The sequence below is a fragment of the Equus asinus genome, chromosome 24 (assembly GCF_041296235.1).
Source record: "Equus asinus isolate D_3611 breed Donkey chromosome 24, EquAss-T2T_v2, whole genome shotgun sequence".
NCBI classification, from domain to species: Eukaryota; Metazoa; Chordata; class Mammalia; order Perissodactyla; family Equidae; genus Equus; species Equus asinus.
In genome coordinates, this window is record NC_091813.1 from 61,770,627 (window position 1) to 61,794,474 (window position 23,848).

The 23,848-nt window shown below is 37.6% G+C and overlaps 1 protein-coding gene across 5 annotated transcripts in view; it reads left to right on the forward strand.

Annotated features, from left to right (window-relative positions):
• LAMA2 (laminin subunit alpha 2) overlaps nucleotides 1-23,848 on the forward strand; it is a 537,163-nt gene that overhangs the window by 364,485 nt on the left and 148,830 nt on the right. For all 5 annotated transcript variants that reach the window (XM_070496423.1, XM_070496424.1, XM_070496425.1 and 2 more), the window contains 2 exons: nucleotides 6,729-6,863; nucleotides 18,418-18,542. In XM_070496423.1, coding sequence (XP_070352524.1) covers nucleotides 6,729-6,863; nucleotides 18,418-18,542 — 260 coding nt within the window. The remainder of the gene's footprint in view (nucleotides 1-6,728; nucleotides 6,864-18,417; nucleotides 18,543-23,848) is intronic.

Consider the following 23,848-nt stretch of genomic DNA (forward strand, 5'->3'; position numbering starts at 1 on the left):
ATAATGAGTTTTGAAAGACTTTTTATGTAGAACATGACAAAACTTAGGCGCTAAATAAGCAGACTAGTCCCTTCAACATAGGCTTCTCAGAAGGACATGTATTGTTCCAACAGGGCCACTATCATTCAGTCATTATATTTTTAAAATTTCTTTTTTTACTTTCTAGGGTATTTCTTTGGCTGTCCTGAGAATTGAAAATTTTCCATATCTTCATCTTCTGGAACTTAATTTAATTTTTACAAATATTAAATACTCATAGGAAGAGTATGATATAAGGAAAGGAGGAATGGGTTACAAACCGAACTGGTTTTGAATCTTAGCTTCAGCACATCCTAGGGCTGAGACCTTGCACAGGTTACTATACCTCTTTAAGCTTCAGCTGGTAAATCCCGGAACCTGTAAGTTACTGCCACCACACTTGCCCCTCCCCTGGAGACCCCACAGTCCTCCCCACAGTGCGACACTAAAGGCTGGTATGGGAGGGGCCTCCAGGACCTGCTCCAGCCCTACGGCACAGATTTTCTCCTTAGTCAGATTGGTTGGTGCCCACAGCATGTGACTTAGATAGTTTTAATATCTCCCCGACCTACTGCCTAAGAATGGGGTGAAGACTGAATGAGCCGTCAACGTGCAGCACCTGTCACAGTGCCTAGTAGTAGTCAACGTTAATCGATTTGATTACTTAACAGAATAAGTAGTTACATGTCCATGGCATTGGTTTGTTTATAAATAATGTTATACATTTCCTTTTGTATAGAGGAGAAGTTTTATTATGTATGGCTCATGAGGCAGATGAAGTGCAACTTAAAGACAATGAGCTTAAATCTCTTGAGACTTGGCATGGTATAATGATAGAAGGGGAGCTTGGTGGCGGTGAGTCCTCCCTCGCTCCACCACTTGGACCGACGTTTGTTCTGTTTGTTCCTGGACCCCTAGAATCATCATGATTAATTTGAATGAAAACGTATGTGCGAAAGCTCCATTGTAACCTGAAGTAGCATTCACCTTAGTTACCACAGTATGGATGGCCGCCAGGTCATTCAGAGAACAGTTGCATAAGAACGACTGCAAATACCTGTGAAATGTCCCTGGAATGATCATATAGCTTTGTGACTGCTCTAACGGGCAATATTCCACTTGAATTTGATCTAAAAAATACACAATCCGTTTCACTTTTAAATCATAACTCCTACATACACATCCATTCATTTGTGCACACACAACTAAGTATATATATTGCACTTATGTGCACAACCCACCGAAACATACATATGCACACAGTGTATTTGTGAAAGATGAGAGAGCAAGTGTGGCACATATAAAATATACTCCCTTTCCAATGAGCAGGAAAGATTTCAAGATAAAAGACAGAAAGAACTTGAGATTTTTCTAGACGAGAGGTGAAATTTTATTTGTCTCAGGGAATATTTGGCTGTGCTGCTGACTGAGCGACCTTGGTCAATCCCTTAATTTCTACAGGCCTTAGTTGTGACGTAGTTATCCAATCTATAAAATTACAGCCTGGGTTTTGAAGATCTAAAATTCTCTTGATTCTGCAATATTATTTTGCTATAGAAGTTATCGGGTAAGTAGTCAGGATTGACCTTTAGATATCTTGAAGAGAAAGTTACTACAGAGATATTTTTTCTGCATTTATTTAAAATAATACTGTTCACGTATGAACAAAAATGTTAGCAGAGCAGCAAACTATTTTAATGCAGGCCACCTTCCATTCTAGATATTAAATGTGAAAAACTCTTTGTATTGTGATTGGTATGGTTTTTAAATAGCAAATGCTAAAATATTCTTTCCCGTTAATCTTAGTAATTTTCCATCATCATATGAAAATATAAATTAGCACAAATAGCAAATGATAAATGAAGAAAATAAAGAGAAGCTAGGAATACACACACAACATCCTCTGCATTGGTGGCTTCACCTTGTCCTGTGGATTTCACTTAATCTCCTATTTACAGACAATAATAACAGAAATATCTTGGTGGAGAGATTATGCAGATAAAGGCTTATCTCTCATAATAAGGTAACTGATGTGTTCTCCACAACCCATTGCCTCTAATCCATTATACGTTTTATTTATAATTCATTTTGATTCTAGAGTGTAATTACCCAGGCATAAAATCTAATCATCAAAGCAAGAGCTAAGGACAGTTTTGAAGTAATACATTCCATTCCAGTAACATATGCTCTGGGTCATGAATACACAAAACAATTCCTTTACAATATTTTCACCAAATGTATCGTATTCTAGGGACATCTGCATTTACAGGCTATTCATTGCATGTTTTTGTGGTTGCAAATAAACAAAATTGTGTCAGTTACCAGTGAAAATATAGACAGTTCTGAAGCCTTTGCTTGTTACCTGTAGTGTTATGACAGTGCAGCCCTGTTCACTGAAAATGTTAGTTCTGGAAATGCCTACTTTTTATAATTTATGATTTAAAGGAGAGACCAGATTACCTTTAGAGGTCAAGTAAAGGAGGCACTTTCCTCACCACGTTTGTTGGTGCGGGAGCCATTGAGTTTACCATACTTCGCCTAAGCTGCTCCTCACCATTGTCTCAGTGAACCTTGTTGCCTCAACTGACCTCACTCGGGGAAACTATTCAGCCTTGAATGTGTGGTTCTCTGCAACAAGATCATGGAAATCAGAAATCTGCAGATGGTCTCACGTCCTATTTTGATTACTTCAGCCTTCTTCTCCGCCCCATGTTTTAATAGAGCTTCTGGCTCATAGTTGAATGGCTGGTGTCTTCTGGGTCACCACTCAGGAGCTATCACTTTTGGCTAGTAAAAAGAATTTTTTTAAATCCTCAAACAATTTATACCTATTATGAACTAAAGTGAGAATTGACTTTTATTCTTACACATGCACACCTCTCCCTCAGAATATCATTTACCACTTCTGGTTGCACATGGATGACCCAAAGACTCTGTTTCCACGTATATAGAAATATTAAAGAACATTTGGAGCAAGGGGCCCACCTTATAGCTTCGTTTCCCCATGCAGCATAGAACAATCACTGTTGCCTTTGTTTTCAGTCTATGCTCACTGACTGGATTTTAAAAATATCTGGAATAGAGGTACTCATGTTGATTTAGTCAAGCACTAAACATACAACATCTCATTTAATATTCACAACAACCCTATTAAAAAAGTACTTCCCATTTATTGGGTGCTTACTGTATCCTGCACGACACCAAGTGCATTTCCTATTACTCTTACACCAACATCATTAAGTATGTATTATGACCCCTATTTTGTGGATGAGGAAATGGAAGCCACGGCAGGTTAAAAAACCTGCCTGTGATCACACAGCCAGAAAACAGCAAAACTGACATCTGAACCTAGATCAGCCTGTTTCAAAAAACCTAAACACACTTACATTCAACTATTATGTTATACAACATCCTTATGTTCCAGGTGAGGAAACCACAGCCCACAGCATTTAAAACCTGCCCAATCAGATGTAGCAAGTGGTGGAATGGGAGTTAAAGCCAGGATTGCCTGATTGCAAAAATCCATGTCAACATACAAGATAGAGTGTTGTTAGTGGCAACAGCACAAGTATCTGTTGCTGTTGAACTCCGAGGAGAGAGGAGGGGATGTTGTGTAACTCTGTACCTGGTGCGTGCTCGCTTTTTCCTCTCTTGTCTCATTTCCTTCTTGCCACCCTCCACATTTCTGTGCAAATTTGCTTCTAAAATTTTGGTGAGATATCATATTATGAAAATAAAGATGGAAGGAAAACAGAAGAAAATTGAGTTATGAATAATTTCAACACAAGGAAGGAGCACGTTGGGAAAGATGGAGTTAGAAAATAAGGGGATAAGATTAGGATAGTGTTTACTTATTCGCTTTTCTTTCATTCTCTATTTTGTTCCAGAAAGGACTGTAGATGGGACTTTAAAAAGTAGCTGTTTCCTTTCCTCTTTTGTTCCCAACTCAAATGTAGCCATTCTTTTGAATTTTGCCCTAATCCACTGAGAAGAAAAACATCTGATATTGAAAAGCACCCGCAAAAACAAATAGAAAGAATAAATACAAAAAGGATCCAGGAAAGGAGGAGATTCAAGAGGAATAAATATGTCCCACTCCTTTAAAAAAATGTTTTAAGTTTCTACCTCTTGCGTTGTGGAAGAGTCTCTTTTTCTTTGCTAAGTCTTAGAAATTTAATCTGTAAAGACACAATATTAATCTGGAGTGTTAGAACTGAAAGAATCTACAGAAATCATCTGAGTTAGTACACCTGCTCATTTTGGGGATGAGGAAATCATGTTTCAATGACACCAAGTGATTTGCCTGTATCCCTCAAGCCATGCTAACTTGTGACATCAAGGCTTCCATCTTAATTTGTGTCATGGTACCAGAATCTGTGTGCCTTTTATTTTATTTTTTTATCTTTATTTATTCTTTTAAGGCAGATTAGCCCTGAGCTAACATCTGCTGCCAATCTCCTCTCTTTGCTGAGGAAGACAGGCCCTGAGCTAACATCTGTGCCCATCTTCCTCTACTTTATATGTGGGACGCCTGCCACAGCATGGCTTGACAAGCGGTGCCATGTCCGCACCGGGGATCTGAACCGACGAACCCCGGGCCGCCGAAGCGGAACACGCGGGAACTTAACCGCTGAGCCACCCGGCCGGCCCCTGTGTGCCTTTTAAAGACACACATTTCTCAGCAGAGAATGAGAAGCATGCAAGGGATTCACAATCTTGGCTGCTTATTAGACGCTCCTAGGAGTTCCCTGGCCCCACTCTCCACCAATTCAATTAGAATCTCTTGGGGTGGAGCCAGGCATGAGTATGTAAAGCTCCTCAGATGATTCTACGTACAGCCAGGATTGAGAACCATGGAGATAGGTCTAGAAGGTTCTACACACAGCTCATCTTGGAGCTCAGGCTTGGAGTCCACTAAGGACGGTTTTCTACCTCGTCCTCTCTCCTTCCAGGGAAAAGCCATAGTAATAGGAGAAATTGGGTGTTTGGTACAGTAAATGTCACCTATGGCACTCACCTTGAATTTTGACTTTGTAGTGTTGGGCTTCTTATGATTCTTCAGTGAAAAGTACTCTTTCTTCACTTTCTTCTTCTTCTAAGACTTGTTTTAAACTTTCATGTAAGAAACAAAATAGAGTTAGAACCTCTCAATTTGTCTGAGTTTTACACACACACACATGCACACACACCCACCCCCAAAGCAAATATAGCAGTAAAATAACAACAATTATATAGGTATCCAAGGATGAAATCCATGGAAAGAAATCCAGCTTTATTCTACAATCACCTTGTACAAGAGTTGGAACAACCCACGCTGTGGCACATTTTTAAATACACCTTCAATTGTTTCTTCAGTTATGCTTAAAGGAATTCCTCAGCCATAATTTCCAGACCTTATTTGGATACAATGGCAAAATGAGCCTTGATTTTAAATAACATGAGTAAACTTACTAAGATATATGACTAGATCCACCATAAGACAAAGGAGACTCAAAATATTTTGAATACCATTCCTGGTTTTATCAGCTGGCTCAAAGCTGGGACATTAATAACTCTCACTAGAATTTCCTGCAGGCTGTGATAAAAGCAGAGAGACTTAAGTGCTTATCTGAGGTCCTTTCACATTATCCAGATCAGAACAAACAGGCAGAGTGGTGACTGTTGGTTTTTTCTCTTTCTTAGGAACCTCTTTGCATATTCTACTCTGGGTGACCCAGTCCAGAACCAAAGGAACACGGAGGCATTAACAAGCTCTTAATCCAATATATTTTTTCCTGTTTATTCAGTTATCACTTTTTTCATCAGTGGGAGCAAGATAGCCTGTGAAAAAAATCCTACATGGCCAACGGGATCAAACTGTCCCTTTACAGTCTTCAGTGGGATCTGAAAAATAACTCCTACCTCTCACCCCTGAATCAAACAATGTCTGATAAACACAGCAGCTTTGTCTACCCCGGGGTCTGAGCCCAGAACACAGGACTGTTCTCATTCCCTCTCCAGAGCTGTGGGCTTCCTTCCAGAAAGCCAGAGATGTTTTTTGAGACATTTACATAATAAACCCAAATGAAGATGGAAGTCTTGATTCTGCATATGTCAGCTTTGCTAGCAGTGTTCTGTTTGCTCTCAGATTTTTATTGCAAAATGAAAAAAACAGATCAGGGAAAGATAAACTTTATTGGTGGCCTGATATTCCCAAGACATGTAGAGCTTTCATTATTTTGAATTTCTTACTTTTATGGTCTGTAAATTATACTGATATAAATATTGCAACTGTGACACTTTTTTACTTATTTAATTTTTTGCTGAGTCTCATTGGACGTTTGCTAGTTATCCATCAAACACAGTAGAAGCAGATTTTAGGTTGTCAAGGACATTGGAATTCTCTATTTAGTCCATATGACAATTTTATTTAAAAACAAACCTCTTTCTCAAGAAAAAGAAGACTGTTTGAACCTTTCTCAGGCTGAGGTGTATATGCAAATAACAGCTTTCCTTTGCTAAAGTCTGATAACACGGATGCTGCCCGTACACTCTAGGGACCAGGCAGAAATACACATTCATAATCAAATTGGCACTTGTGTTTGTAAATGATGTTGCCTTTAACATAAGTGAGGGAAAAGAAGTCCTACTTTTTAACCACTGAACAACACAAGTGTTGCTAAAGCAAGATTTCTAATTTGGCTGTTCTAACTGGCTTCCATTTCTTTCAGACGTGCACGCCAGGATTTTATCGGCTACGTTCTGAGCCGGGTGGCCGCACTCCTGCACCAACCCTGGGCACCTGTGTTCCATGTCAGTGTAATGGACACAGCAGTCTCTGTGACCCTGAAACCTCCATATGCCAGGTATTCATCGGAGCCTTTCGGGAACGAGGTCAATGTGCCCTTTTCTCTTTACGCATGCTCAGATACCATGTGCAGAGGTCAGCTAAACTGCAGAAGACTGAAATGTGCATGTGTGAGAGTGTGCGTGTGTGAAACAAAACATGCAGAAAAAAAGACATCTACATGTTATACACGTTTTAAAGTAATTAAAAAATGATAGTTGGAAAAGCTACTACTCATGTCAAGAAATAGAATATTAGCATCATAGAAGAAGAGCTATTTATTTAAAAATCACATGATGTTTTTTTCCGATTATAAAAAAATAAGCTTTTTATAAGAAATTTGGAAATTTTAGAAAAGTGCTAAGAAACAAATAAAAGTCATCCAAAATTCATTTTTATTTATTCATATTATTTATTTATATAAGATAAACATTTAATATTTTAGGAATTTCCTACCAATTTTATGCATGTGTTTATAAATAATATTTATAAAATACCATGAGTGCAGTTTTATGTTCTGCTCTTTAAAAGTACATATGATGAACATATTATGTCGCTAGATATTCTTTAAAATCTTTACAATCTTTGATTGGATATCCCATAATTTAACCATTTTCCGCAGAATTTAGGCTGTGCTTATTTTGTGTTATGTTCCTGCTAACACCCTACTCTACCACTGATATCCTTGGAACAATCAGGACTATCAAGAAATTCAGGTTTCCTGTGTCATGACTGAGATCTCCCAGACTCTAATCCCAGCCAGCTCTGGACAGCTCCTTGGCTGAACCCATTTCCCACGTCTCCTCATCTTCCGAAGCCCCTCCCTCAAGCCTTGTGGAACCACACTCTGACATCAGCAAAACCCCCCAACTAATCTCCCTCTTCCTTTCCTGTTCACTTCATCTTGCTCTCCTGCTAACACTGCTCCACGTCCTCTCAAGTCGTCGCCACTGTTTTCTCTCACGCTCTTCATTCCCCTGAGCCTGGAGGAGGGCAGGTGTCCTTGCTCCTCACTGCCACTTTCATATCATTCTCCTCTTCTCCTCCATAACAACACCCAGCTTTGAGCCTCATGCCCCCACCTCTGTGTCCATTAGCTGCCCCATCTATGTGCCCACTACTCCTGCATGTTAAATTCATCTATAATCCTCAGGTCAGCCACCTCATTGCTTGAAGAATTTCCCTCTGTTTCATTGCCATTCTCTCTAGCACTACTCCTATCATAATTCTTGGTGATCATAATGTCCATAAAATTAACTCTTCCATACTTTGGATGAACTATTCTTGTTTCTGGAAAAGACTGAGTCTGCCAGATATGGCATAGATCCTACTCCTCTCCCCCACTCAAGGATATCACTCCACCTAGTCCTGTTCTCTCCCTCCTGCATCATCACTTTTTGGTTCTTCTTCTGTCTTAAAAAGCAAACACACACACATACACACACACACACACACACATAAACTCTTGACTCCAGTTCCGGTCTTGACTTCTACCACTTCATTCCTCTCCTTTCATACAATGAAGACTTGTTGATACTCTGTCTACAATTTCTCTCCTACCATTCTCTCTTGAAAATCAGGCTTTTACTTCGCCACTCTGCTGAAGCCAATGACTGGTGTTCAGCTGTCAGTCTTCATCTCACTTGATCCATCAGCAGCATTTGCTACTCTCAGTCACCCATTCTTCCTGAAACTTTCCATGTTCGGTTTGCTTCCCTGGACTCAATATGCTAGAGATTTTTTAACTACATGGCTGCTCCTTCTCAGTTGCTTCTCCTTTTTCTCCTCTTTACCTGAAGTCTGCATGCTGATATCCTAGGATTCAATTCTTGGAGCAATTTGCTTCTCTAACTACACTCGTTCTCATGGTGATGCCACCCAGGCACATGACTTTCAATATCTATACTGAGATCTCATTGCATTTACCATTTTTCTATGATTACATTTTAGATCCAACTCTAATCTTTCTAAAATTTATTGTGGTATGGAGAGGTAATCTTTCTTCAAATATGTATCCCTTTAAAGAACCACATTAACATTTCCTTTTCTCCTTGATACACCATGGTATCTGAATATATACAAATTTGTTTTCTCTGTATCAAGATATGTTTAAAGGATCGTCTATTCTGTCTTACTTACTTTTTATTTATTTTTGCAATGTTCTGGTTACTTTCATTTCATACTAAATTATAACATCTGGTAAAGCAGGGGCCTTTGTTACTCTTCTTTTTCTAATTTTCTTAACTGGTTGTACTTACTTATTCTTCCAGATGACATTTTGATTCACTATTTCAATCTCTTCACCAAAAGATCTTACTAGAATTTTTACTGGAATAACTATTTGTACAGAATAGCTATCTTTACACTATTCAGTTATCATCCCGCAACCCAGGAATATGATCCTCTTCTGTATGTAAACATTTTGTGTCTCATAGTAAACTATTCTAGTATTATCTATATAGGTTATGCATTTTTATATTAAAATTATTTCCATGTATTTTACATTTTTAATTCAATGGTAAACGTTACTTTTTTTGTTCAATATGTTTACTAACTGGTCATTACTGGTAAACATTAACAGAACAGATTTTTTACATGTATTTGATGTCCAACTACTTTTTTTCAGTTCTAGAAGTTTCTCAGTTGATTGTTTCAGTTATTTTTACATTTACAATAATATTATTTGCAAATAATTATAATTGTGCTTTTCCTCACCAGAAACAATATCTAGTATAATAATTTCATATTTTTGCATTGATTAAGTCTTCCAGAAGATGTTAAATACAAAGGTAGTCAGCTTCCTATCTTATTCCTGATTTTAATATGAATGCCTCAAGTCTTTCACCACAAAGTATTATGCTGGTGGTTAGTTTACTTCTTTTTATTCCTGGCTTCCTAATGATATCTTCTTTCATTCAAGATAGGATATTGAAATTATCATATGCTTATTTGTGAGGAATGGAGTGGAGGGGAAGATACATTTAAGATATGATTGGATATACATTTTTACCTTAAACAGAATGATGAATGATATTGAGTAGATGAATAACAGACTATTATTAACCATCCTTGAATTCCTGAACTAATCACTATTTGGTTTCAGTGCAGTATTCTTTCACCAATCTGCTGGCTTACAAAATTCAATAATTTCAGGAGAGGGAGTTAATTTATACATTCTTAAGTGAGAATTAAATGCAGTTTTCTTTCTTATGCAATCTTCATTGAAATCTTTTAACAGGGTTATGTTCGCTTCATATGATTAATTTAGAAGTATTCATAAAGGATACCATTTAATTTCAGTTTTATTTAGCATAAAAGTTGTCTTTACACCATCCTTTTTTGACCAATGGCTATTATAGCTATTTTTGCGCCTTAAGAATCCTAAATACTGGGGCTGGCATGGTGTTGTAGTGTTTGGGTTTGTGTACTCCACTTTGGTGGCCTGGAGTTTGTGAGTTAGGATCCTGGCTGCAGATCTACATGCCACTCATCAAGCTAGGCTGTGGTGGTATCCCACATACAAAATAGAGGAAGATTGGCACAGATGTTAGCTCAGGGACAATCTTCCTCACCAAAAGAAGAAAAACAAATCCTAAATACAGGTCTATTTTCTGACATATCCCTAGATGAAGTAAAAAGTAAATATATATATGCATCAAACATGCACAGCTAGTATAAATTATTGTGCTCTGAATTTTTATATTTTCCTTAAGGGAACTTACAACTTTTGAATTTAGGCAACTTTCTTCATCTTTGAAACAGTCCCATGAGGCAAATAGGAAACAGCTATCATTAGTCTGATGCTGTAACTGAGGAAACTGAAGCACACTGATTTCTTTTGTATGTGTAGTGTGGATCTCAGTTTAATTTCATATCCATTACACAGTGCTCACCCTCTACTTTGGTATGGTGGTCGTAAGCATGACTCTGTGGTCAGACTGCCTTGATTCAAATCCTGGCTTCATCCCTTATATGAGCCTAGTCAATTTATCAAAGCTCAATGTGGTCTTAGTTTTCTCAATTATAAAATGAAGATAATAATAATACATACTCATAGAGTTTTTGTAAAGAGTCAATGAAATACTGGATAAAAGACTTAGAACACTTCTTAGCACATGGTAAGCTCCATAGAAATGATAGCAATGATGATTGATGATGATTAAGATGATAATTACCATACATGTTATCATCATTTATAGTCTTAGAACCAATTGGGTGATAATTAATCAAAAATGAATGTTAAAACCATTGTTATCTCTATCATTATGTTAGATTTTCTCATATCATTTTTCCTTTTTCTTTACACTTTTCTTCAAAAATAAGGGGTAGAGAAGAAACAAAACCATAAAAAACTTGAAGTCTAAGCATTTCAAATGTTACATAAAACCCACATCACTTTGTAACTATTCTCTTCATAATTTCTAATGACACTTACCAGAGAGCTGTTGCTTCATTCTAGGCGTTAATGACTCCTACACATAGGCATGTTATGACCAATAGCTCAGTGACTATTTTTTCCCTAAACCATTAATAGTTTCCCATTAAGGAAAATTTTCTTCAAAATAGAAAATAAAACATACATAATATTGAACCCCAAGCCAGGAGGGGGAGAGGAGGGAAATGAAGTAACAGCAATTAGTACATACACACATGCACAAAAAAAAAACACACAATGAGATACACACACAGACACTGTTATATATAAACATTTTCAGAGTTTATCTATAACATACACACTTATATCTATATCTATTATATATCTATATCTATTTCTATCTGTCTATATGCATATATATTCTCATTTAATTGTCACTACACTCCTATAGTCAGTATTATTTTTCCTATATTTCACATGGGAATATTGAAGTCTCAGCTAGCTCAGATAACTTTCTCAAGACAAAATAGTTTGTGAAAATATTATTTTCACTCTATCACAGTTATTATTTTAAAATAAAGGGGAAAAAAAGAAAAAGTAAATCTCCATCCCAGATCCACTCTGTTGTCTGAAACACGGTCAGTGTCTGTGGTGGAGCACTTAGCCCTGTCTTCAGTGAGTGGACTCAGAACTAGAATCTACTGTGTTTCAGTGTTCTAGAAACTTTATCTTATTTAATCTGCCTAACAACCTTACCAAAATAAGGATTTATTAACATTTTATTACAACTCTAAAAATTAATGCTAAGAAAACTTAAGTAATCTACAGAGCCATGGCTAAAAAGTATTAGAATCAGGTTTCAAATCCATAACAAAATTCTGCTCACAGACTGAGAGAGAGTAAACACACTCTAAGCTGAGTCAATAAGTTTGATTTTGAAGGCCTAGGTTAATTAAATTCTACAGTACTGATAGAAACTGCAGTGTGATTAAGAGTTGCATACGAAAATATTTGGAAAATCATGAAAACATGAAATTTGTCACAGGATAGGAAAGCAGTGAAATGTCATTCCAGGTTTTATGAAGGTAACTAAAATGTAAAAAACAGATTGATTCCGATATCTAGTGGAACTTAAGGATTGTTTACTTAACCAATATCTGTCAACTCTACAGTTGCTTGTTAATAAATAGTGCTCATTAAGAATCAGAATAGGTTCCCTCAAAATAAAACATACCAAAATAATTGCTAGGGTTACTGTGTATATAATATCTGAGACACTTGTTTCCCAAATTCCAGTACAATTTCAAATTCATCAGACAGTGTGATACATCATATCTCAAATTCAGCAAAAATAATAACAGCTACCATGTGACCAACTCTATATATGTACCCGGACCAGGGCTGGCCACTGGAGATAGACTTTTCTCATTTATTCTTACAATAGGTTTATGAGGTAGACAAGATTATTTCTTCTTTTACAGTTGAAAAACTGATCCTGAGAGAAATGAAACAATTTGTTTAAGTCAAAAGCCAGTAAGGGGCAGATCTGTGATTCAAACTCTAGTTTGTTTAAATAGGTATTTGACAGAATGTTTCATGATATCCTCGGAAACAAGGTTGAAAATATGAGCCAAATGGTAATCAGTTAACAAGTTTGATGGGTGTAGAAGTTGCTGAACATTGTGACCTGCAATAATCTCTAGAGATGTCCCCAGTGATGTGGCACAGGCTTCGTGTCTGACCCCGTCATGTTCAACGTCTGTATCAGTGATTTGGATGAGATCCGTCAAATGTTCAGATGACATACAGCTGGAAGGGTTACCTAATGTGAGGGATGGTGGTCAAGAAGCCAAAAGAGCCTGACAGGTGGAATTGTGAGCCACAATTAACAAGATTAAATTGATAGAAAAAGGTTCTGACCTCAGGTAGGCTCACTTGTTTATTCATTCTTGTGGCATTTGTTAATAAATATTTCCAACGTTTAGGAATTGTAGTAGGTGCTGGTATTATAAAGATGAAGAATGCATGGGCCTTGTCCTCTAGGAGCTTACATTCTAGTGTTTAAGTGAAAGAACAGAGGAAATGACATATACTAGCAATTTCTGTGAAATTCTTCTTACTCGACTGCAGATTCATTTGTACAAGATCCAGATCAAGGAAGTACATTCAATATATTTGCAAAATCACAGGTAGAGACTTAGAATCTTTATTTTAAGAGAAATTCTGAGTAACCAGGATTTTTAAATGTTTAGCTTGGAAAAAATATATTTAGCTTGAAAAAAAACTGAATGAAGTAATACTATTCCTTAGATATTTGTGGACTTTCCCCAGGAAACAGGAATTAGACTTAATCCACATAGCTCCAGAAGGCAGAACTTGGACCACTGACTGAAAATTAGAGGGAAACAAATTTTTATTCAGCATAAGGAAAAACTTCATAGCTTATAGTTATACGAGATGAAAAGGCTGCCTCATAAGACTTCATGCATTTAATAATGTATCAAGTAAAGTGTGGAGGCCTGCCCCGAAGGAAAGAAGGTCAGATTTAGCAGCTTCTCACTTTGGGTCTAGGGTACTATAGCATTAATGTTACAGTCACTGGATTTAGTAGAATAAATATATACCACCAGTCTTCCTATGTATAAAAAATTATAAATATCATATATTCTAATCTATTATTGAAAATATGCTAGCATATAATCACTCTTGAGAACATAAACTTCTCATTAGACATCTAAAATACAAAATTTTTCCTAAAGATTAATTTCTATGTAAGAGAAATATGTCCACTATGTCAAAGCAGACAGGAAAGTCATATAAAAAGTCTATGTCAAAAAGTTTCAAAACGAGCATCATGATTTATGTGTTGTGTTTGTGAACCTAACCAGAACATTTGATTCAGGTAACCGAGTTTATGATGTCCGCAGCGCTGTGAAAGATTGTCCAAAGGTTAAAATATTTGCTTGCTCTGTGAAGAAATTATATAGAATTGTAGGTATAAGAAAAGCAAACTATATTTTTGAATCTCTAGATTTTTAGTAATGATCAACATTATCTTTGTTTTGATTCAGTTATTAATGTTCATTAGGTTACATAAAATAATTCATTATGCAGTGACTTTTCTTTTCACAGAAGCAAAATGCTGATAATTATTGTTTAAGATCTCGTGTATTTTTTGGCACATGTTCATTTCTATAACTATAAAATTTGTTGTTAAAGCACTCCTCCCTTAACACTTATGCATCATTTGACACCTTGCTGAATGATTTGAGACTGGAATTCATAGATTATTTTGTCTTGGAGACATTATCTTTCACCATGCTTCTGTTAAATATGGAATGGCTGTTTTATTGCTAAAATACGGTGGTTCCTTGGGATAGCTGAATAAGAGAGGATTATGGTACTTCAATCAATATCAAAATATGACAAATCATCTTGCTCTGCGAACCACCTTTCTGTAAAGTCATTAGACTTGAAACCTGGCCTTTTTCATCTTAAGAAGCCTGATGAGTTTCACCTATACTTCCTAGAAGATGCATTCGTTCAGACAGTCATTCAAAATAGTCACTGAATGCCTACCGTGTTTCAGTCACTGTGTTGAGCTAGAAGAGCATCTAGCCAGACTTAGGGCATCAGAGAATGTTTATTAGAGAAAGTGACATTTAAAATGAGAGCTGAAATGAACAGGTGACAGTCAGGTAAGAGGAGGAAAAAACATTCCAGAATAGGGGATTTGCATATGAAAAGTCCCTGGGGTAAGAAAAAGCCTTACATAATTTGAGAATTTCAGATGATCCTATATGGCTTCAGTGTAGTGTGCAAAGCTTGCAGTGGCTAGAGGTAAGGCTGGAGGGGTAAGCAGGCGCCAGATTATAGAGGTCTTCCATGCCACGTTAGAGAGTTTGTAATTCATCCTGAGGACAACAGGAACTAGTCCAGGTGTTTAAGCAAGAGAATGGCATGGTTTGATACATTCTGTAGGATGATTGCTCTGATTGCTGTGAGGGGAAATCACTGGATGAGAAAATTTGGAAGCAGGATCTTTGGCTAAGGGGCTGTTCTAATAAACTGGATAAAAGATGACAGTGGCCAGATAAAAATAGTAACAACAAGGAAGTAAAGAAACAGAAAGTAAGAGAATCATGAAACACGGTGATCAAACAGATATCTGGGATGAGAGAGGCCTCTAGCCTGCCGGCCTGCATAAGTGAGCAGATCACAGTGACCCCAAATGAAATGGGAAATACAGGAGTATTAGCGGGTTTAGAGCAAGATGAGCTTAACTTTTGACATTTCAAATTCAAGGTGTTTTTGCCAGTGGAAATTTAAGTCCAGGACTCATTAGCGATATCTAGACTAAACATACAAAATTAGAATTTGGGCACATAGACGATAACTGGAATCATAGTAATAGATGAAATCACCAAGGTAGAATGTATAGGGAAAAAAGGAGATGAGAACCAAAGTTAGAATCAAGGGCACCAATCTTACTAAACAGAAAAGGAAGGAAGAGTCCATGAAGGAGGCTAAGAAAGAGCAGCCAGAGGTGGGAAAAAACCAACAGCCTGTAAAATTAAAGAAACCACAGGAAGAGAAAATGTCAAAGAAAGGGGGGCCGGAAATACCAGCTGCTTCGGGAAATTCCTGTGTCATGAGGACAATCATTGTCAGTAAATTTTCATTTAGTAACAAAGGTCTTCCACATGAGCCTGGAATTAGGTTTCAATGGTAAAATCAGAAGCCTCTTTAAAGGGTGGATGGGAGGTGAGGAAGTAGAGACCAGGAATGTTAATAATCCTTTTAAGAAGCTTATGGAACATAGGATGGAAGTTGTCAAGGGACTTGAGACCCCAGAGATATTTTTAAGATAGAAAAGTCTTGACCAACCTCAAATGTTAATGGGAATAAGCCAACAAAGAGGGAGAAAATGCAAATGCTGGAGAAAATGAGAGGCAAGAGGGCTTCCTTCCTAAACCAGTCTAGGAAGAAAGCAGCTTTACATAAAGGACAAAAGACTACTTCCAGGGCCTGCTGGTGGCGCAGTGGTTAAATGCGCATGTTCTGCTTTGGTGGCCTGGGGTTTGTCGGTTAGGATCCCAGGTGCAGACATGGCACTGCTTGGCATGCCATGCTGCGGCAGGCGACCCACATGGAAAGTAGAGGAAGATGGGCATGGATGTTAGCTCAGCACCAGTCTTCCTCAGCAAAAAGAGGAGGATTGGCAGCAGTTAGCTCAGGGCTAATCTTCCTCAAAAAAAAAAGGCCACTTCCTGTGGACAGAAGTAAACGTTAAAGGGATGGAAAGTCATGCAGGCAAGATGGTGAGTTGTTTGGCAGGAAGCTGAGGGGGCACCCAAATGAAGGCTTCCTTTTCTCTGAAAATAGAGGCTATCATCTGCTGAGAGTGAGGTAGAGAATTAGAATATGTGAGATTTGTATCCTACCATTTGGAACACTGGATCCATTTTACATTGAGTTATAAAATCATCTGTAAGTGATACAATTTATTTTTAAACATAGCACCAAAAACGTGAAAAAAACCAATGGTCTAAAATTCATTGTGGTAATGTTATGGTTTTGTCCCAGAGAATAGCACAAATTCTCAAAAAGAGTGAATAGAAGTTCTAAAAAATAGATTAAAATTCCATGGCAGTGTCTGTAGAGGAAGTGACTTTAGTTACTGTTCGTCGTGAGTGACCACACATACCACAGGAAACATTGTCTGGCCGTTAGAAGACACATGAAAAGTAAGTATGTACTTCTTGTTTGATTGAATGAAACAAAGAGCCCAGCGTATGGCATGTGGTCCAAGGTCAGTATGGAGCCTGCAGGTGTGTCTGTGGCTCCAGCTGAGTTGATCAGGAGATGGGTTCACGAACAGGTACATCTATTTTGTTGCTGAGTTTTTTGCTTCTCAACTTTTCTTTGGATATTGTTTATTAGAAGTCACCCTTCTGATCACTCCAAATCCTGTTTTACAAAATCAGGCTAAAATCCAACTCCAAATTCCTTCTATTTCCTCCTTTTTCTTAACTCCCAAAGTCAAGGGTCACATTTCCACTCATAACAGTTCCTGCTGCATTCTTGCTGCCACATTTCTTATTTGTCAGGGTTTTTTTATTTTCCCAAAGTAGAAATAGTGTCTTATTTTGCCTTTTTCCCTCACTTGATTCCTCTCAGTGCCTGTCTCAGTGCCTGGCAGGTGGCTCTTCCTAAGTCCTTATGGCATGAATGATTGCTATGTGTTAAATATAACTCTACTTTATGAGAGTTTTAATTTCAAAACTGTTTCCCGCAATTCTGAAACTATTCTCATTTTCCTGTGGAAATGTCTTAAAGCATGTTGCCCAAGGGTCTCTATTACGCAAGCATGAAAAACAGCATATGGACCTGAGGCTCCTGGTTTCAGATTGGGTCCTCTCTATCCGTTAAGACCCATCAACATTTGGTGAGAATTAGATGAGTAACATTCTTAATGTGGTAACTAGGCTGACCTTCTTTTTTTCCTATTGTTGCTCCTTTAAACATTTTTACTCTCCATCTTGGTTTGGTTTCAGAAAGCCCACTGCTGGGCATGCACAAAGGTCCCAGGATCTTTAGCACTGTTCTAGCACCTTGTAGAGAAGAAGCATAAATGGCCAGATGATATAATAAACTTTAGAAATTTGTGAAGTCTATTCCCCAGATTAGAGTAAGAGAAAAATCTATACAGAGATTGACATAGGAAAAAGAGAACAGAAACTCTTATTGTCAATGTAGCTACGACAACTCAGTATTAGTTTCTCAGATGAAAGAGCATCTTTAAAAAGACATATATCAAGAACTGAGTTCTCTAGGGGCTGGCCCCGTGGCTGAGTGGTTAAGTTCGCGTGCTCTGCTTCAGGGGCCCAGGGTTTCACCGGTTCAGATCCTGAGCGTGGACATGCCACCACTTGTCAGGCCATGCTGAGGTGGCATCCCACATGCCACAACTGGAAGGACCCACAATTCAAATATATATATATAACTATGTACCGGGGGGATTTGGGGAGAAAAAAGAAAAATAAAATCTTCAAAAAAATTAAGAACTGCGTTCTCTGACGATGTGTGTATGTGTGTGTTCACAGGAGCACACACACTCATAGGTGGGGAGCTATGTGACAAGTTACATTCTAACTCACATTAAATTAAAAACAAACATCTCCCTTTTCCTTAACAGAATTGTCAACATCACACTGCTGGTGACTTCTGTGAACGGTGTGCTGTCGGATACTATGGAATTGTCAAGGGATTGCCAAGTGACTGTCAGCGATGTGCTTGCCCTCTGATTTCTTCCAGCAACAAGTAAGATTGAGAAATAGTACCATATTTCCCAATCAGTAACACCATCTGTGTAGCACATGGGCTTTCTATGATTTGGCTATTTTTTCCATGTAGACAAAATCTCAATTTAAGTTAGAGACTTTTTTTAACACTATAATAACATGGCAAAAGTGAGCACATAATACTCTGTGGTCCATTTCTCCTTTAAAACCCTGTCCCAAGTAAATAATACTTATTAATAAAAGTGTAAATGCCAATATTAACATAAGTATGTTTATGAAATAAATGATATATGAACAAATGTGCATAATTTTATAAACTTTTATAAAAGTCTAGTGTTTGCTTATAATTCTGTCATAAATTTATCTATGAAGGATTGTTTGGGTGCATATTGTATCACTTTTGTGGCTGTTTCCACTCATTTTGTGTGTTTAATTCATGATTGATAAATGATCATCAAGAAAATAATCAAAAAATAGTGCAGTTAAAGCAGAGTGACTTATTATTATGCTCCAAAATAAGTCAATATCTCCAAGAATCACTGCCCCCTTTCTGTTAAAATGGTCCGAGCTTGGTACCATGGAAACACAGCCATAAGTGAAGACAAGCTCTGGAATATTTTATTTAGTGCCGTCTGAACATTCTGCATGGGTTTATATATTGATGAAAACCCCTAGGTGTTTTCATTTACCTTTTTGCTCAGGGAATCTATACTTTGTGCTAAGTGATTTATAGACTTCAATCTCTACAGGATAGGGCAGTTTTTCTCTAAGAATTTGCTTTTGAAAAGAATGTAGGGCAGTTTGTTCAGAATTAGGATCCTGCACACCTTATCTCATACATATAAGAACCGCAAAGCAACTCAGATGGAGAGATATTTCCACCTGTGTCCACTCAGGTTTTTTTCTCCATCTTTGGCTTTGTATACATTTTGAAAGCATTTTCATGCAAGCTCCTTTTCTTGTTGAACAGAATCACAAGTCTTTTATAGGGTACTGAATGTAAATTTTTAGGTAAGTAGGATATTAATGAGGATAAAATACATGATCTTATTGTTCCTCCAAGCACCAACTTGTAGGCGTATGAAAAATATTATTTTCATTTTCTTTTCCCTAATCTCCCTCTGACAACCAGATTTAAACAAGAGAATGTTTAAATTTTAGAAAAATTCAATAACTAGTTGATAATTTCCTATGGGGTGAAGTATAACAAAATGTACAAGAGATACAAAAGAGAAGGATGACATCTCTTGGAAAGGCTCGCAATAAAACAAGTGTCTTAAGTGAAGTCAACTAAAATGTAAAGAGAATTCAAAGGCACATAATACCACACCTGATTTTGGAAGCTTCAAGAACATATTAAAAGAAGTAGTATTTAAAATAGATTTTAAATAGTAGATTGAAGGGTTTTTACTGGTAGAGATAGCAGAAAATTATAGGAGGAAAAACTTAGAAACAGAAAACACAAGGCACGTTGAAGAACTAGTAAGTAAAAGAGTTTGCAACATGGAACACAAATAGAATTTCGTAACTGCAGATGAAAATGAATGGGAGAATGGAGGCCATGTTGTAGAAATCCTTGAATACCAGTCTAAGCAATTGCTGTTTAATTTTCTATGTAATGAGGAAACACTACAAGTTTTTATTAAAAAAAAAAGGTTAATGTGATCAGAGCCACACTTTAGGAAGACTTCATAATAGAGTATAATGAATTGAAACAGACAAATAAGAGAAGAGAAGAGACTGATTAAAAAGCTATTGCACTAGCTTAGGCAAAAGATAATTAGAACCTGAAGGTAGGTAACAGTAACAAGGATGGAGACAAGGGGTTGGATGTGATAAAATTGTTGAATGCAGCCCTACGGAACTAATAACTAATTAGATATGAGAGGTTAGAAGCCGGAGGTTTTCAGCCATGTTGACCCCCAAAATGATGGTGCCATTAACTGAAATAGGGAAACCAGGAGAGAGCTGCTGCAGAAGAAAGACAATTTATGTTTCAAGTAGGTTCAAAGTGACGTGAAGGGTGTGTCTGAATGGAAATACACAAATAGCTGCAGGATATGGAAGTCTGAAAATTGGAAGGGCAGATGAAGGAGGAGATATGTTAATAAATGAATTAAAGTTGGATAAGATTTCCCAGGGTAATGTTACCAAGGGCAGCACATGGAAAGAAGGAAAGACAGGAGTACCTACATTAGGGAAGCCAGAAGAGAAGGAGGAGCCAAGACAGGAGCAGTCAGGGAGGCAAGGTTGCTGAGGCCACACTGCCACTCACACCACCAGAGAGAAGAGCAGCAGTGAATGAGCTTCAGATGGAGACTGAAGAAGGAAGACTGAGAACATATGGTGGCAATTAACTGTGAGGGTCATTGGTGAATTTTGACAATCAACCCTGGAGTCAGACATTGGGTTACAAGGGTGTGAGTTTACAGCTTTAAGAAATTTCAAGAAGGGAAAAAAAGAGTACTCCTTTGATACGTAAACAGGATCTATAAAAAAGTGTGTTTTCAGGGGCTGGCCTGGTGGTGTAGCGGTTAAGTTCACGTGCTCTCCTTTGGTGGCCCTGGGGGTCACCAGTTCAGATCCCGAGCATGGACCCAGCAACGCTTATCAAGCCATGCTATGGCAGGCATCCCACATATAAAATAGAGGAAGATGGGTGCAGATGTTAGCTCAGGTCCAATTTTCCTCAGCAAAAAGAGGAGGATTGGCAGTGAATGTTAGCTCAGGGCCAATCTTCCTTAAAAATAAAAGTATGTTTCCATCTCTGCTTTATATGATTTGTATAATTTAAGTGTATATTTTATGCAAAAGACCCTGTAAGAATCAAAATACCAAATCAAAGTGGTTAGTTCAGTGGCTTTCAAATTTTATTGATTTCAACCACTGTAAGAAATACTTTTTTCATCATAACATAGTACACAAAAAACTGGATGTGTATAGATATTTACATATCTATATTATATACCTATATCTATATTAATAGATAGTATTATAAGACATAATATAATTGGTAATATTTTATTATAAGATATATAGATATAATAGTATCTGTATTATGGTATTTACTATTCAATTTTATCCTCTTGCGTTATTAGAAGAAATTTTAGTCAAAACTCACTAAAGTGGTCTCATGACCCACTAATATCACCACCTAAAGCTTGGAGTATTAATTAGCAAAGCAAAGACCCATGGTAAGAGGAGAAGGATGAAAATGCAAACAAAGAAACCAGCCAGGGCAAAGAAGAGAGGCTCTTTTCCCTGAGATATAAATATAGATTCTGAAATATAGACGTAGGAGGCTGAGCTGCCTGTCTTCAATGACTTCAACCTGTGAGTCAATGAAAAGTAAGGGTCAAGTGTGCTGAGTGATTGCAAACTCTCTTTCATGCGTTAGTTCAAGTCTTCGAGATCTCTTTCCGGCTTTTAACCATTGTGACAGTGCAGCATTGCTCGCATACCCCCAGGAGGTTTTCACTGCCTACCTAAGGAAAAGTCAGATATTTTAGCAAAGTATTAGAAACTTCTGCAATCTTACCCTCTTTCCAGGCTCAATGCACTCTCCTCCCTTCTACGATGATGCAAAGTTGAGTTTCTTGCTCTTCTCCAAATGTGATCAGCAATTTGTGCCAGACAGAGAAAGACAAAAACTGCAAGTCTTCACATATGTGTGGAATATTAAAAAATGAAAACAAAAACAAATCCGTAGGAACAGACTGTAGAATGGTGATTGTCAGGGGCTGGGGAGTGGGAGAAGCTGGTAAATGGGTCCAAACTTTCAGTTATAAGATGAATTAGGTGTGAGGCTCTAATGTTGAACATGGTGACTATAGTTAGTAACACAGTATTGTATTATTGAAACTTGCTAAGAGAGTAGAACTTGTATTCTCACCAAAAAAAAAAAGGGTAAATACATGATATGACAGATGTGTTAATTAACTAGATAGTGGGAATCCTTTCATAATTTATATACGTATATCAAATCATCACAGGTACACTCTAAATATTTTACAATTTTATTTGCCAATTATACTTCAATAAAACTGAAAAAAACACAAATCAATATAGAATGTATTATAGATAATTAAAGGGCTACCGGGAAAAATAAAGCAGCCTCAGAGGATTTAGTGACTGGGGTGCCATTTAGTGACTAGGGTACTCGATGCAGATCTTCACAAATAGATGAGGCTTCTGCAGAGTTGAATGAAGTCATGGAGAGGGCCATGAGACTAGCTGAGGATGAACAGTCTAGCCAGAGGACAAAGCAAGTACACAGGCCAGGAGACAGACCCATGCTGGGCCCATGCTTGGCAGACAACAAGGATCCAGGGTGGTGGGAGCAGAGGGAAGGAGGGGGAGGGGGAGAGAAGCTGGAGTCAGGGCAGCCACAGTGGGTAACGAAATGTCCTGAGGGCTAAAAGTCTTCCAATGGCAAGAGTGGCTTGGAACAGGACAGCGCAATGATGTTAGTGATGGTAACACCAGCAGCCTTTGCAGATAGAATACATGTGGAATGTGAGAGAAAGGAGATAAAGTTGACTCTGTGGTTTATAGCAGACAAATGGAAGCACAGAATGGCCATCGACTGGGATGAGGAAAATTATAGAAAGGTCAGTGGTTATTTTTTGGAGGGGGGAGCTCAGTTGTGGAGCTGTTAGGGGAGACGCAATATTTAAAGACTTTAAGACTGAATGAGATCATTTAGGAGAGAGGGGAGAGGACAAAAGAGGACAGGATAGGAGAAATCTGAGGACTGAACTGTGAAGCATATTAAGAGGTCAAGAACATGACATGACGTAGATCCAGCAAAGGATACTGCAAAGGAATAGCCAGTGAACGGGGATAAAAACCAGAAGGAGGCGGCATCCAGGAAGCAAATTGATCACTGTAGTATCCACAGGGATTGACACAGAAGAGCAGACTTTAAATCTTAGAAATCCTGTTGAGGCAAGTTTGCAATCAGTAAACATAAGGAAATGTAAAAGATGGCCACTGAGAGAAGGCACAAGGGTTTCTGAGTGGGCTTGCAGACAATATGACAATTGAGAGCAGATGAGGGAGTTGTGAGCAGAAAGAATAAACTAACCTCGAGTAGGTTGTGATTCTTACTTCCTCCTTCATAAATCTTTGTAAGTGGTATAAAGAAAAGTTTTAATCCACCATAATAGCGTACTTCAAAAAAGTTTATATCGGCTATTCAGGGAGAATTATAACATCCCTGTGTAGTAATTGAAACAGATATGTTACTGTAAAGAAATATAGTTTAATGATGTTGGCTTTCTAGAGTTTCACTTGAAATGTCTAAAAATCTGTTTCCAAGTGTCT